Source organism: Asterias amurensis, chromosome 4 (assembly GCF_032118995.1).
Source record: "Asterias amurensis chromosome 4, ASM3211899v1".
Lineage (NCBI taxonomy): Eukaryota > Metazoa > Echinodermata > Asteroidea > Forcipulatida > Asteriidae > Asterias > Asterias amurensis.
This window is the reverse complement of record NC_092651.1, coordinates 4,113,860-4,130,679: the sequence shown is the minus strand read 5'-3', so window position 1 is coordinate 4,130,679 and position 16,820 is coordinate 4,113,860. Positions and strand designations below refer to the sequence as shown.

Genomic DNA, 16,820 nt, shown 5'->3' with positions numbered 1-16,820 from the left:
GTGATTCCATTTTATTGCATAGTCATTGATTTTGTGGACGTAGTATTATAGTGTTTATTTCGATGACGGCAATCGCAATAAGAAAATGTGATGTAGTAAGATGTCTCCATATGCTTCATATCATTAAAGTCACCTGGAAGTGGTATTTTTTCAAAATAAAGCTTTTGTCACTAATATATGTGTTTTGATGAGTGGAATGTGAATAAACAGTTAACTAAGGTTTTAAGAAATCAGTTCTTATGTTATTTACAAATTTAAGAGTAGACCCCGACCCGAGAGGGCGCTGTTCGTGACGTCAATCGAGGCAGACTTTGCCTGTAATGCGTAGAGTAAACACAATTGCAAAGTACATGTACGGACCAAGTCGTGAGTTTGTACGTTTAAAAAAAAATTAAAAACTGTTTTTGTTTTTTTCTGGCAATGCCGACCAGGTGTATTGCTGCTGAATGCAGAAAAACACTTTTTGAAATGTACCAACTCACGACTTGGACGTACATGTACTTTGCACGTGTGTTTACTATACGCATTGCAGGCAAAGTCTGCATCGATTGACGTCACAAAAGGGGTAGGCGGAGTCAGCCCCCCAAACAACTTTATATATTTTTTAAACATATAAATCGTGACAAACAATTACTAAAACAAATGTTTTATTGTTCGTAAGCATATACTCTTATGTTTGAAAGAAAAAAAAATTATATTTCCAGGTGACTTTAACATTATTATCTCTAGACGCCTGTTGTACATGACCTTGTTAGTCAATAGTGTCAGATAAACATTTTAGTAGCTAGTAATACTTATTAATAAAATAATAATAAGCCAAACAAGAAACCCAGAAATAAAACATCGGTCCTTTGTGTTATTTTTTTTAAGCACTAACAGTATTTATTAATCGGTATAATTTAATGGCTTGCAAAATTATTATTTAAACACACGAAAACATGAATTAAATTTGTAATCAATGTTTGCCGAAAATCATTTTGTAGTTACGGTTAGCTATATTGACAAACAATACTGTGACATACTCTGCGTTCCTGTTGAGGTGGGGTGGATGTGGGTGTTTGGGGGAAAATATTATACTTGATGTATCATCATTATTTCCATCGGCTTTTACATGTCTACGGTTGGACCAATTTGATCCCAAATAATGTTCGAAAACTCGCGAGACTTGCACGCTCAATTGACGGAATCAAGGCATCACCTTTGTGGAAAAACATTAACAAAAGACAAAAATGATAACAACAGTAATAACCATAACAACAATAAATATGAATAATAATATTAACAATAACAAAATAAGGAACAAGCTTTAAAAAAAAAACTCTGTCGTCACCTCTGTCCCGACAATACCTTTTTTGTAATTTAATTAATGGTACAAAAATAATTTGTTTCTTGAAAAGTGAGGGCCTAGTAAAAGGAAATTTGATTTTTTAAAATTATTTATTAGTAGGCCTATTTACTTTTTAATCGGTGATGGTATATAATGTGGTATTTACACGACATGAACATTTTGATCAGAATGGCTACATTTTCAGATGGGTGGTCATTTTGAAAATAAAACCCACATCTGTCGTACCAAGGCCCGGGTTTCTTGTCTAATACAAATACCTTGTTCTGAGTTGGGCTCCACTTCACAATTTGTTTAAACTAATCAATAAAAACATGAAATAGTATTGTGTCTAGCTCAATAATATTAAAACGTAAACTGTAATACTATGGTAAGACACAATTCACACATTAAAACAAAGATCGTCACGTGCACACATTATTTTTTTGAAGAAAAAAACACACAAAAAACACGTGTTTATGAATTAATTTCCCATTAAACGAAAGCTCTATTAAAAATTAGTTGCTCTCTATTTGATCGTGATAGTGAAGACATTGCTATAAAAATATCTACAATATACAATAATATCTACAGTATTATAACTTATATCACAATTAACACCTTGATTGCGTCATGCGGAAGTTGGACACCATGTCGTCAAGTTTGTAACTAGTTAAACCTCAGTGAACGATGGCCTTCGTTAGCCTTTACTCAAGGTGCTCGCGGCTCCCTTAACTGCAATACGAACAGCGGAACTCCACTAACACAAATACTGGTACGAGTACTTAGTGTTTTATAGGAGCGGTTGCGCTGTTTCATCGGGCGTCTTGTCTAAAGGCTATAATTAGCCCCTAAAAAATAACCAGCTGTGTGTTTAAAAGCACAAATATCTCTTTGATTAATGACTGATTATACTATTAGTCTCCTTCCAAGTTACTCTAACCATGTATACATTGAGTCTAAAGCACACATCTATCCCCAAATCTGGTTTTGTGCGATGATACCGCGGGCCCCATCTAACGTTGAACAGTGCCGCTCACTCAAGTTCCACTCAGTGATAATACAAGTTCTATGTTTATACGATTAAAGGCAGTGGACACTATTGGTAATTACTCAAAATAATTATTAGCATAAAACATTTCTTGGTGAAGAGTAATGGGGAGAGGTTGATGGTATAAAACATTGTGAGAAACGGCTCCCTCTGAAGTGCCATAGTTTTCGAGAAATAAGTAGTTTTCCACGAATTTGATTTCGACACCTCAGATTTAGCACACAACTTCGTGTGACAAGGGTGTTTTTTCTTTCATTATTATCTCGCAAGTTCGATGACCGATTGAGCTCAAATTTTCACAGGTTTGTTTTATTTATGCATATGTTGAGATACAACAACTGTGAAGGCTAGTCGTTGACAATTACCAATAGTGTCCAGTGTCTTTAATTAGTGTCTGTATTACCACGCAGTGGATACAACCAGGAACTGTATTCCTTCATCAAATTGACCATACCCTCCTCTACCTCTCCCAACCATTCAAAGAGTGCCAACATTGAAAGTATTACAAACCAAGTCACATCAAAACTATAAACACTGGCAACAAAATAAAACGTTGAAAAATACAAAGAGGAATTAAAAGACAATCTTCGCTTAGCAAGAAAATCCTTCAATATTCTACTAATATTAAAACATGCTTATTAATAAACATGAATAATAATAAATATTAATTTTATACAAATTCACACGTAAATTTTATCCTATTCAAATTTTCAAACAGTCCATGCTCACATTTTACTTTGTTAATTAAAAGTGTCCCTCCGAGAAAAAAAATCAAAATATAAATGTTTGATTGTAACATCCACCTTGGTCAAAACAACGTCTTTGATACATTCTTGAATACATTCATTATGAATGTCTATTAAAAACTTCTGTGAAGATGTTAATTTTAACAATACCAATATGGATGAAAATGGATAACAAACTTCACCTTTCCATTGTAAACACACACAATGGTCAAAATCCATCTTTGATAAGTTTTCAACAACAAAGCTTTGTTTTTGGCAAAAAAAGAAAGTTAATCGGAAATAAAATACATCCAGAATAATAATCACACTATGACAATCCTTTAAATACCGCTGCCTGGCCGTGGTCGTTGACACTATTTTTGTGGACGGACTAGCTAAAAACTTTCCAAAGGAAGAACAGATGTTGTGTTTGAGCGCAGTCTCCCACTTTTGGTAGACAAAGCTTTTTATAAGTAATTCAAGTTGATGTTCAAAACAAAATATTAAACAAGTATTCCTCTTTGCCCTGCCTCTTTCAAACTGTGAAGATCCTCGAGAAACACTTCAATCAAGTTTGAAAATAAACAGCCACATAGTTACAATTGGAGTTAAAACTAATTAACACTGCATAAATATTTATAATATTAAATTAAATATACTTTGTTCGAAAATGTATTGCACAAATCGATGCCAAGTACCCGTGTATTAAAACTTTGATCGTTAATCGATTTACTGCGATTCCTGCCGTGCAATACAATAATATCATTATAAATATTATAACTTGGAAGGCCTATTTCTAAGGAATGGAAGTGCGATCAAACGAATCTAATAATTGTATAAACTATGTTAAACAATAATATTGGGAAGTTCTGTTTGATTTGAATATTATAGGTTTTCGGCCAATTTCTATAAACATAAAATTCAACTTCATTTAGCCCTTTCGGGGTATGGAAAATAGGTGTGCACTGATTGGTTTGGGTGTATACAAACAAATTTATAAAACCAAATGGTGTTATAGTAGGCTCAATGTGACCACCATTATTTTAAAATGGATTATTGATACACATTCTAATTCACGCATTCCCTAATCCACTCAAAGTTGTGATTATTTTGCTTTTAATACATTCAACTTCGATTTCGTGCATGATTTCGTTTCTCTTATTCATCCGATTAGTTTCAGGATTTTCCCCGAGTCAAGTTTTTTTTCTCCAAACTTCCTTGAGTTTTCAAAGTTTCTTTTAAGAAGTATCAGTAACCAAAAGGAGAAATGAATATAGGCCATATTGTGCCAAAACCTGTAGATTTTATTGATACTGATGCACAGAGTCGGTCGACCTCTGTTTCTAACATAATGGGAGATTCCAGGTGTAGAATAAAGGGGACCCGAACCGCTGGTCATTTCCCAGGAGTTTTCACATTCGTGCAGTTTCATGCCGATTACAAATCGTAATAATGTGTGACCGAAGATTGAATTATTATGGTCTTGGAGATGAAAGTTGGAATTTGGGTTCATTATTGCACTTGATTGAAAGACGCTTTGGTCTCACTAGAGGTAAAGATTCTCTCGGTATGGGAGCAAGCTGCATGGCCTCCCTGGTTTTACTGGAGGTAAAATTCTCTTGGAGGCTCGCTTGGAGGAGGCTGGGGAGGTGCCGTCGTCTCAGACTCCCTCTTCATGCCTTTCATCTTCTTCTCAAGCCTGGTAATCCTCTGCTTTAGCTTCATCTGAGAATTACTGTATTCGGCCAGCAGTCTGGAGAAGCGCGTCTGGAGATGGTTCAGGTTTGCTTCCAGGCGCTCTAACTTCTCCTCTTGCTCGGCCTGCTCCGTGGTCTTGGTACCTTTCTTGGCTGCCTCCTCGTCAATCAAACCATCCTTCATGAGGATCATCCTACCTCTCTCCTCTAGTATGGTCCTGGCGTCAGGGTACTCCTTCAGGGCGTCTAGTAGATCGTCTTTAGAGAGACAGAAGAGGTCCGAGTACCCAACGCTTCGGACGTTTGCTGTACGTCTGTTTCCTGAAAGGCTCCCCGGGACGTTTAAGATGCTGATCTCTCCAAAGTAGCTACCTTCGCTCAGTGTGGCGAAGACTACCTTACCATCCTCACCGACGACCTGGAGCTTGCCTTGTTTTACGATGTACATCTCCCTCCCAATGTCCCCTTTACGACAGATGTAGTCACCGGGACTAAAGATCTGAGGTCTTAGCTTCAGGACCAACTCCACGAGAAGGCCTGGTTCACAGTCTGAGAAAATACTCACCCTTTTAAGAGTGTCTAAATGGACATGGATGGCGATTTCTGCTCTGAGTTTATCAGGAAGAGTGTTCAGTATGACCTCTTCGTCCAGTGTTTTCTTGTTCGACCAGAGGTAATCAAACCACTTAATGACACGGCCTTCCAACTCCTTGCTGACCTTACGAAGGTTCATATATTGCTTAACACCATCCATGCTATTCTGGAACTCGGCTCTAGTGGCGTTCATGTTGCTAATCATGGTGCCGACATTACCAACAATCGTAGCGAATATAAGCACGCCAACCAGAAAGTCAAACACCACAAAGAGATACTCAATGTCTAACACAGGCTGGGGTGTCTCTCCTATCGTAGTGAGGGTGAGTGTAGACCAGTACATACTGTATATGTATTGGTGTATAAGGGTGTCATTTTCCATATTTATGGGGAAGGGTCCTTCTCCCCCTGGATACACCCAACCGTCTGTACCATGTCCAATCGAATCAGAGATGATGAAATAAAGGCAAGCATTCCAGTGGATAATAATCATAATGTACAGGATGAGGTTGATAACACGGAACACATTGGGGAAGTTGGTGACTGTCTCCGTGCGGTCGAAGCACTCGAGAGCTCTGGGACCCCGGAGGAGTCGAGGAGTCCGGAGTATGGTCGCGTTGATGCCGACTCCAGGAACCAAGTAGAATAGATCCAGCGGAAGCATTGACAGCACATCCAGTTTAAACATCCACGATTTCATGTAGCATTGCCGTAGCTTTTTGGTATCTCGGACAAGAAGCCCTTGTTCCAGATAACCTGTGAAGAGGGAAAACATATTGTTTCAGATTGTTTACACTATTTGTTAATCGTGCCAATGGAATCAGAGAACAACAGGGCAAAACACATACAGCCATCCAGGCGTGACTCTGCCTAGACTCTTCCCCTTAATAATGGATTGCACATGACGTCATTGACCGCCATCTTTGATGTAAAACAATAGACATTTCTTTTGTTGATAAACAAACCGCATTGATTGGCATGGACGGCCGTTTTGTATATCCCATAGGACTAGTCCTAAGTTAGGACCAGTCCATCTCCTAACTCTTTGTGAAATCGACCCAAGTATCTTACCTGTTCTGAATTGGACGCCTATATCCATAATGTACACAATGTCACACATGTAATCAAGCACGACCCACAAAAACACGAAGTTTTCCTGCAGAGTCCTAAACGATACCCGAGCGATGATGGTATACATGTTGTACAGTACGGCTAGGGTGATAACCAATAACCAACGGTAGTAGAACACATCTGACTTCTCGATTACCCACACCTGGGCCGGTCGATCGCCACCACTGGGGGAAAAGAAAGAATGAAATCAAACATTCAAGTACTGATAAGTTAATGTCCTTCTAAATATTAAATTTGGGTTTACCTATAATTAATTGTACACCGATGTGTGTGTAAGCACTGTATACTCAGTACTTTCCTGAGCTCGGTGAAAAAAAAAACACACAGGCATTTTACTCGGGTGGTATTTCCACCACTAAACCAATGTACACTCTACTTTCCTGAGCTCTGTGAAAAAAAAAAACATAGGCACTACTTGTGTGGGATTTCCACCACTAAACCAATAACTACACTGTCATCGATTGAGGGCGTGCTATATTATGCAGTCTTTTGTCGGACTCTGTTCGCAGACCCCATGTATTGCCCCTCAAGTCTTGGCTGTTGGAGTTAATATGAATAAATATGAACTGATATTACTTCAATGGCAGTTGCTAACCAAGCACTTTGGTGCTAGGTACCTTCTAACCGTATACATATGTTGTCCTCGGCGGTTAGAGTGAGTAGATAACAACCACTATATACTTGAGAGCTTGTACTTGATGAACCTAATGCAAGTCACATAAACTCAAGTCCCACAATGGATGAAGTAATACACAAGTCATCTTGAGCTCAATTCTGACATGATGCGGTACACAAGAGACGTCTTGAGCTCAGCGATGCAAGTTCATCTTGCTGGTCAACTAACAACCAGATTGAGCACCGTCTACAGAGTGAACATCTCCCTTATGTCCCCTCTTGACTTTCCTCTCTTCATGGTCTGGATTTCTATTCCACTTGATTTTGTCCCCAATCCTCCATTAAACATCCCTGTCTCATCCATATGTATTTCTGTACGCTTCTGTCGTTTAAAGAATCGTGCTGTATCTGGATTTACAAATCAATGACATGGGATTTCTTTTCTTTCTTTTCTGACTCGTTTCTTTATCGCCTCTATTGTTTTGAGTAAAAGAAAAGCTTTCATTTATGACAGTATTTACACATAACGTTTACTAAATCACAAAGTCACCCATACGTACTTTTCAAGAGTTGTGTTTTATAAAGCGTTTGTCGTACTCGTTGTTTTGTAGAGCCAATTTGTTTACTTTTTACCCCAAAGTGCCAAATCCGAAGGTAATGTGTCCATTTAAAGGCACTGGACGCCTTTGGTAATTGTCTAAGACCCGTTTTATTTTATTTTTTAAATTTTTTTTTAATAACATACAACACACTTGTTGCACTTATTTAATAGGTGTGCTTTTAGATGCCTTCAAAAGACTTCTAGCTAGAAGTCTTTTAATATTTGTGTGAGAAATTACCTCTTTCTCAAAAACAACGTTACTTCAGATGGAGCCGTTTCTCACAACGTTCAACAGCTCTCAATATTGCTCGTTAGAGGATACGCTAACAATTACGCTGAGTAATTACCAATAGTGTCCAGTGCCTTTAAGAGATCCATTACACCCGCGCTTCAGCTGTCGGATTATTGCTGCCATGTTTCAATTATAAATATTAATTTTTAGAAAGGTTCTGTTTCATTACACAGATAAGTGGCCAGGAAAAAAGGTGTACCAAAATAAAGGTCTTTGCCCCCTGAAGGTCTTTTTATTGACAACTACTGGGGATGCAATTAAGTCAAACTCAAACACGGGAATTATTGTTTACAGAAGTGATATACCACTGTATTATTACCGACCATGACTTCACTGAAAGTCCTTAACAACGGAACCTAGCAGGTGATTCTAACCACGTGATTATCTGGCTCACAATTTTCCCCTGCTTCTTTTTCCCGCGCGTGAATCTCGAAACCAAAAAATCGATAGTTTTTTTTCGCGCCATAAGTCGTGTTTACTCAAGATGAGTTAGAGTTGTTTACTTTGGCATGCTACGTACGCATTGATTTCTTGGTGAAATGGGATTGGTGAAGGCGCATTATCAACCTAGGCCTACAGGCCCTGGGGGCTAAAAACCTTTAGTCTGTCCTTAACGTTTACGCAATTTGAAAGGAAAACTATACATTTGGTTTGTGGAGCCATTTGACTCTTTTAGTGCCATATAAATAAAAATATGTACAACAAAGCTGATCTGTGATAATTTAGTTTAAAAAGGTGGTCACATTTTTTTGATATCGCCGAAAAACATACGGAGTAATTTTGTCCACGCAGGAAGAATAATTGGAATACATAACCTGAGATATGTTATTGTCAATAACGCTTCTCACATTCAAATTTTGAGGGTTACAATAAACCTAGATCTTTTCCCTTAACCGCAATGAATCAAACTGAATCAAAATCATCTTGTGCGCTTCGAGGTCAAACCATCATAATTTTACGAGCTGAACATTCCATTTTCGTAATAACTCGAGCGTTTGTGGCAATTTCGAGTGAAAGCACATTCTTTTCAAGGCGAACATTTCAATTGATTTCAACATGTAGAACGCAAACATGCTTCCACAGTCAATACAATGAAATGAAAATGAAGGAATGGTCTGAAGATTTAGCCAAGACGTGGTGCAGCTTGCCATTAAAACTAAAATATCATATATTCTAAGTTTTACTATAGCAATAACACTTAATGATATTATGATAATTCTAATAGTATCTATAATTATTGCAAAAAAAACCACCCAAAACCAATATATGAGAATAGATTTTACATGCAGCTGTATCTACTATCTTGTAATAATAATAATAATGCAAGTAGTCGAATTTATGCTTACTTTGTTTATGAAATGCTTTCAAATCTACACCCACTGACTTTGTATTTCATATATTCTGTGCATTTCAATTTGGCTAGATTATAATACTGGCCAAGGTTATAACAAGACAATTGCTGGTTATTATAAACGCATCTTATTGTTAGTGATGCCTACGTCCTGCAGTGCGCCTTGGTTGTATTTATAATGAAAAGCAAGCATGCTGTATTGTGTTGTTGTATGAATTAGAAGATAAAAAACAATCCTTTCCTGAAAATATTCCTGCTTGAAATGCTCGTATCCGGAAAGGATAATGTAGAATATGCTGAATGGTGTGCGTATAGCTACGAAGGGGATCTGAAAAAAAATTATCCCCGCGGTCCCACCACCACTCACACTTTGTCATGGCACAATCGTCATGTGCTTTTTTCACTTTTTGGTTATCCGCAGGCTTGTTCTCTGTGTAGTCATATTTGTATTGCCTATTCTTTGTATGTACTGTTTGCCTATAAATAAATAAATAAATAAATTAATAAATAAATAAATATTGACTCCCTCGGTCACCCAAAATATATCCACCAACCACACCTCTCGGTCACAATGACCAAAAAACATAGCGGATATAATAAACTGACGCGGACCCAACCATAAAACTTAAAATAAAATAAAAAATATTTGCAAACCTATATGGTGTTTAAGTCAACAGTCGTACAGTGTAACTGAATTGGACAGCACTATCATTATGAACCAACCAAACAAACAAATAAATTCATCTTACTTTCATGCGTTGTTTTCCCATAAACGTGACCGCCCATCGTGGTTCATTTACACATGTCAATTTTATGATCAATATCTGAAAGTGTCCCGGAGGATTTTGAATGGAAAACAACTATCAATTGAACAATATTGCACCTCCAATATTGCACCTTCAATATTGCACCTTCCCTCCTCAGATTACTGTGAAATCTGTAATAGAATACTTATATGTAATTGAAGCAAATCACATCATTTTTTTAATGAAAGCTATTATGAAAGCGGTTTAATATTTTCGGCTGTATCCTCCTTAGTATTGGTTGCAATTTTGTTTTAGGCCAGTGCGTTTTTATTTAAAGACATCCGAGTTCCCCAATATGTTCAAATAATTTTCCCGTATAAATTTGCATGTTGTTGGCCCTATCTCCACGCCATTTTTTACACTGACCAAATTCATCAAGTCAGAAATTGCAAGTTCGTAATGTTTACTTTGGTTGAATCAACAGTCACTGACTTGCAGAGATTTCATTTCACATGCCATGATCACGATGATGTGAAGAGTCAGAGCGCTTATTTGTAAGGTTAGGTTGACTCAGAGTGTACGTGCGTGCTCTTTTGCTAAGGGTGCGCGTGTATAATGCCTTTGAAATACACACATGGCGGAACCTGCTATCTTCATACGACGTAATAGTAAGGTACCTGGACAGTCGTTGCGCGGCGGCGATGCAGCTCTGGCTACCGTTAAGTGTGACTTGCTTACGGCACGCGACAACAGGATGGCGAAGGCAGCCATTTACTGGCCGCGGGATACCCAGAAATGTTACTCGAAATCGTGTCAACAAAGCCCGGGCTATGCTGGAATCGCATTATAAAATCACGTTGCCTTAGCAACAGTTTCCGTCTTGTGGATGGGGCAATGGTGATTATACAGGGAGGACGCTCGTGTTGATTTGTCATGTATTAATCAAGAGTGATTGTACGTTAATGCAGCGTGTAGAGCAAAGACATATTAGAGACATGCGTCGGTCTTGTGATTATTGTCAGAGACACGACTGATAATTAAAAACACGCAGTCGTTTCAAGTTTTTTTATTTTATTTACGTCATTAAGAATTTAAATGTCCGGGAAATGTCCTGCTTCATTACCACGCAGGAGAACAATATTTATTTTCATAAATCAGTGCAGTGGGCAGACATCAGTTCAAATAGAAAACTTAAAATATTGCTTAAAATGTTTTGCTTAGTAGAAATTAGCAGAATACCAGTCACAATTAGTATGTATTTATAGGGCAGTTTGGCTGGTAACCTATTTTGATAAGCATAATTTGGTTGTGCTTAGCGCCTTATTATGCTTTAGCAGGTCTATGAAATTTGGCCCGTGTCTAAGGGGAAATAACATTGCATCAGCGTCAAGGACATTTTCATAGGATCGGAATTATTTTCCGTATCAAAGACGTGAATATTGCAGTTTTGCAAACAATGGGGGTATGTACGATATTAAACTTGCATAGTAACAGGCTCATTTGTTTAGAGGGAGATTAAAATGATATTAAAAAACATATCAAGCAATAATAGTAAATGCATTAAATTCTTGTTGACAAAAGTCAGGGAAGCAAAATATTTTGCAATATTGTTAACATCTTGACCCCAGATTTTCTCTCTTAAATCCTGCGGTGATGTTTTGTACGTAAAAACATGGAGGCAGAAATTTCAATTTGACTGCGAGATCAACGGTCAGCCGTACCACGTGACCGTCAGAATATTGACGCATGCTCGAGGCCAATCTATCGCGTAATTCACAAGCCGTGTGACGTCAGATGTTCAAGCTATAAATACGGGGGGGGGGGGGAAATATTACAGTGTATCACAGAAATCGATGAGAAATGATTTCATGTGTAGAATATCACCCGTCATTTGATAGCCGGGTAATTGATTTGTCCACGGGCTTCCTGAGCAGGTGCCCGGGCGGCTGCTGCTGACGGGAGGCAGGTGTGCCTAAGTGCTAGGGGAAGGACCACTGTTTACGGGAGCGAGGTTGTTGTTGAAACGACGTTCTCACTTGATTGTTCTCACTTTATTTGTTAAACCCCGACGCCACCATAAAACAAAATCTTTTTGAGATAAACGAAAGACAAATCCTCTTTAATATTTTATGAAAATAAGGAATTCCACAAAGACGTTGCAACCAAACGGGTCCCACGCTCCAGGGATTTAAAATCAAACCTTGTTAAAGAGTGTACGCTGTCAGAGGTTTTTTCTGCTCTAGAGGGGAAAAAATGAATTCAAATTGAGAGCCATGTTCGGAAGAGGCACACTTGTGAGTTCATGCATTGAGTTTATTAGACACTTTTATTTATTCTTACGGATTGAAATGAATTTACTCTTTCAATAACTTCCCCCTGAAGTTGTGATTAAAAGTGAAATCCTCGGCAGTTAACACCGAAATGTCACCATTCAAGTGGTCAACGCAAGGGATTGGTTAATGTTTGTAAGAAGAAAAAAGTACAAGCTTGTTTACGTAGTAATAATAACTGATCAAATATAAAACGTGTACTTTGTTATCTCGTGGTGATTGTTTAAAGGCACCGGACACTTTTGGTAAAAACTCAAAATAATTATTAGCATAAAAGCTTACTCTGTAACGAGGGAGAGCTGTTGATAGTGTAAAACATTGTGAGAAACGGCCTCCTCTGAAGTAACGTAGTTTTTGAGAATGATGCAATTTCTCACTCGAATAATATAAAAAGTTCAGCTGAAGCATTTTACAATGCAGCTGAAAGCACTGACACAAAGTAATGCAACAAGGGTATTGCTTCTTTTATTGTTCTCTTGCAACTTTGATGACCAATCGAGCCCACATTTTCACTGGTTTGTAATTGTATGCATACAAAATTATGCTTGGATACACCAAGAGAGAATACTGGTTGACAATTAATGCCAAGCGTGTCCATGCCTTTAACATTGATTCGCGTCTCGGATACAGCGTTCTCTACCGTGCGTTTCTATTAAACAAACATGGCCATCACAGACCATGAACATGCACGATTCCTCATCTTTAAATGACGTGAGTAAATAACGTAATCAAAGCCTTAGCAACGGACCAGACGCCGGTTGTGACGAATCAAATGTAATAACAGAGTCTATGTGTTGTCCTGGACAATGTCTTTTTATATATCAGTCAAAGCATGAATCTGTGATAATCAGGAACCAAATTTGAGTTTCACTGTGAATCCCACCTGAGTAAAATGTGATTGTTTTTCCAGAGAACTCAGGAAAGTACTGAGTAATACTCTCAGGAAAGTACTGAGTAATACTCTCAGGAAAGTACTGAGTAATACTCTCAGGAAAGTACTGAGTAATACTCTCAGGAAAGTACTGAGTAATACTCTCAGGAAAGTACTGAGTAATACTCTCAGGAAAGTACTGAGTAATACTCTCAGGAAAGTACTGAGTAATACTCTCAGGAAAGTACTGAGTAATACTCTCAGGAAAGTACTGAGTAATACTCTCAGGAAAGTACTGAGTAATACTCTCAGGAAAGTACTGAGTAATACTCTCAGGAAAGTACTGAGTAATACTCTCAGGAAAGTGCTGAGTAATACTCTCAGGAAAGTGCTGAGTAATACTCTCAGGAAAGTGCCGAGTAATACTCTCAGGAAAGTGCCGAGTAATACTCTCAGGAAAGTACTGAGTAATACTCTCAGGATAGTACTGAGTAATAGAGTGGTAACACACATCAGTGTATGAGTAAAAACCAACAACAATATTCTTTGTTCAGGATTCAAATTTAACATCTATTAAATTGTGATTCCCAAAGAAAAAAATAAGTGATTCAGAAGACATCACTTTGAGTAGCCTTGCTCAAGGCAGTCGAATTATTCACTCCGAAAAAAGACCGCCGCTGTATAAAAACCCACCCGTATTCACTGTGCGTAACATCGCACGACACGATGCCCCCGTACACTATCCGTATGCGGAGGCCGTCACGCATGCGGTTAGTGGTACGAGTGCAGATAACTTATGTGCACAGTAGTCGTACGATGTGACAGTGTGTATACGGGTTGGTCATGCGGTGTGATCGCACGCACCACGCACAAGGTATACGGGTGGGTTTACAGCGGCGTCTTTTCGGAGCGAATAATGCGACTGCCTTGAGCAAGGCTACACTTCGAGGGAATAACATTTAGCAATGGACCTTTGCTAAATTGCTCTCGTGTGAAAGGGGCTTGAGTTCCTTATTGGTGTGTAAGTTCCTTATTGGTGTCTTAATTCTTTATTTGTGTCTTAGTTCCTTATTTGTCTCTTAGCTCCTTTCCTCAGCTTTGGACGGTAGATTGCTAATTGGCTTTATTGTTTGCTGTATGAGACACCTGATTTCTCACCTGTAAATCTGGAACCACGTTTGATTGGATTTCACCCATTAAAATAGAATGTGGATAACGAACGAAACCATGACGTTGTAATGACAATTCCAAGGTTTATAATCAAGATATCCCAAAAGAAATATTTAATTGTTTTGTTTTGGCCGTCTAGATATTCCTTTGAGTTCGTTTGGGATTAAAGAGATTTTAATCAACAAACTTGCAGTACGATTGAATAGAACTCTGATTCTTAAAAACTGGGATCGATCGAATGTTGGTTCTGCTACACAATAATGTGCTGCAAAATTGAGGCTTTTGAAAAAGTATGCCCCTTCCTTTTTATATATTCATGATTCGGGGAATACAACAAAGATGACCTCGGTGTGGTTTAGGAAGAAACTTTAAATAAACAGTCAACTTGCGGGTACAACCATGTTTAAATTTCTTTTGTGGGAATGCTGGCTCTGAAAAGAGCCGGTGTGGTCTCGACGTTTCGATCAGTATACTCTGCTCGTCTTCAGGAGAATGATTTCCACATGGTTGTACCCTAAAGTTTACTAGTTATTATATTCTTCCTATGTATCCACACCATGCAAAGCTTTAAACAACACTCGGTGTGGTTTGTATGGTTAGACTTACCCATCTCCGAGTTCAGTACCAACTCTTGATCGTCCTTCCATCTGAGGACCCGCCATGGCCAGACGCTCCAGGAAAGAGTCTGCTCTCTTGGTTTGTCCATCTCCCTTCGTCACCCAGCCCTTGATGACCTGTAAGGTACCAACGATCCTACCCATAGCCGACTCTTTGCGCCTCATCTCGGCATCACTTTCATCACCAGTGTCGTCGTCGAAGAGGGTGACAGCGCCGTCAATAGCGCCATTGTCACCGCCGTCGCCGTGGCCACTGCCACTGCCACCATCACGGCCATCACCACCGCCAACGCCAACCACACCACTACTAGCGCCATTTGTAGCGACTGTCGTGACAGTGACTGGCTTGTCGTTGTCGTCGTCGTCGCCACCATTCTGTGATTGGTTGCTGTGGTTGGAATGCTGGCTGTGAGTTGACCTTTGACTGTGATGTGAGTGGTTGCTGTGCTGTGACTGGCGACTAGAGCTCGCCACCTGGCCCTGCTCAGCGGCCTCTAGCTCATCGTCACCGGGTGGTGACGGCGAGGAGGGCGGCGTAGCTTTGGTCGGGTTAGCTTCAGATTGTCCTCCGGAGATTAACTTGTGCTTCTTCAGTAACTTGTCCATATTGTGTCTCTAAACAAACATCAGATCCTTTCCAGAACAATGGATAGACTTCACTATATTATAATGTTTGCCATACAGAAAGTTGCACTCCTTCAGCACCCTTTCCAGAGCATTGGAATAGTACAGACTTTAATCTATTATGTTTACCACACAGAAAGTTGCTTAACACTGATCATTGTTTTATCTACTGCATTGTTGTGGTTTAAACAAAAGAAGAATATGGATTCACTATTGTTGGGACTCGTGGTATATCTTCATTATCCAACACAAGTCTTGTACGGGAGTTTGTCTTGAACTTCTTTGGTGTAAGCTTTCTTGTGGTCACAGATCTCATTTTGGTCTTTCAGAAATCGGAGTTTCATTATGTTTATCTTTTGTGATGAGAAATTACAATGGTGAGAAATCATTTGCGTGTAAACGTACAAAGGCATTGACGTGTATCATCATCTGGGGAAGCCTGTTATGAAATTAGTCTGTGTCTTAGATTTCTGGCAGGCCAACATCACTCACAATCATGCCTCTTATGTACAGGAGAGTCAATAAATCATGCAGCACCATCAGAAGAGATTGGACATAATTCCATTGATATAATTAACTTATGTTTGTCTTGCCAGTGTAAACCATCTCCCAATTGCGATATATCCTCTTCAAATCAATCTTGAGCGCCTTGCACCATCCGTCTTTGTTTCGCCGTCAGTCTGCACACCACCGCCCTACAGAATGAAGAGAAAACACAAAGATATAGCGTGTTTGTGAATGGCGCTTTTTTTGATAAGTGAAGACGTCATGATGACGTCAGGCATGGCATGAAACACTTTCGGCATCTTGTGTCGGGAGGAACCAAACATATGTAATTATAGTTTAAACTTTAAAGGAACTAAAATTGAAAATTATTTTTTGTTTCAACATCCTATCACATCCTTGACTAATGGTTTTGACTAATGGTTTTAACAATTACAGTGGGGATATTAAAGAAAACAAACTTAGGGTCCTTGCCCTTTCAGAAACGAAGCATAAAGCCTTGAATATGAGTAGCGTTTTGATGTTTTTGTTCAACGACATTGACTTCTACGGTACTGTTATACTGAACTGAGCACAA

The 16,820-nt window shown here is 38.8% G+C and overlaps 1 protein-coding gene across 1 annotated transcript; it reads right to left on the bottom strand.

The window, feature by feature from the left end:
* Positions 1–4,044: 4,044 nt before the first annotated feature.
* LOC139936613 (cyclic nucleotide-gated channel alpha-3-like) lies at positions 4,045–16,426 on the bottom strand. Its single transcript, XM_071931460.1, has 3 exons — positions 15,105–16,426; positions 6,463–6,686; positions 4,045–6,147 (listed from the first exon to the last, which is right to left on the bottom strand). The coding sequence occupies exons 1-3, from the start codon at positions 15,719–15,721 to the stop codon at positions 4,700–4,702; spliced, it is 2,289 nt and encodes a 762-aa protein (XP_071787561.1). The 5' UTR covers positions 15,722–16,426; the 3' UTR covers positions 4,045–4,699.
* Positions 16,427–16,820: the final 394 nt, after the last annotated feature.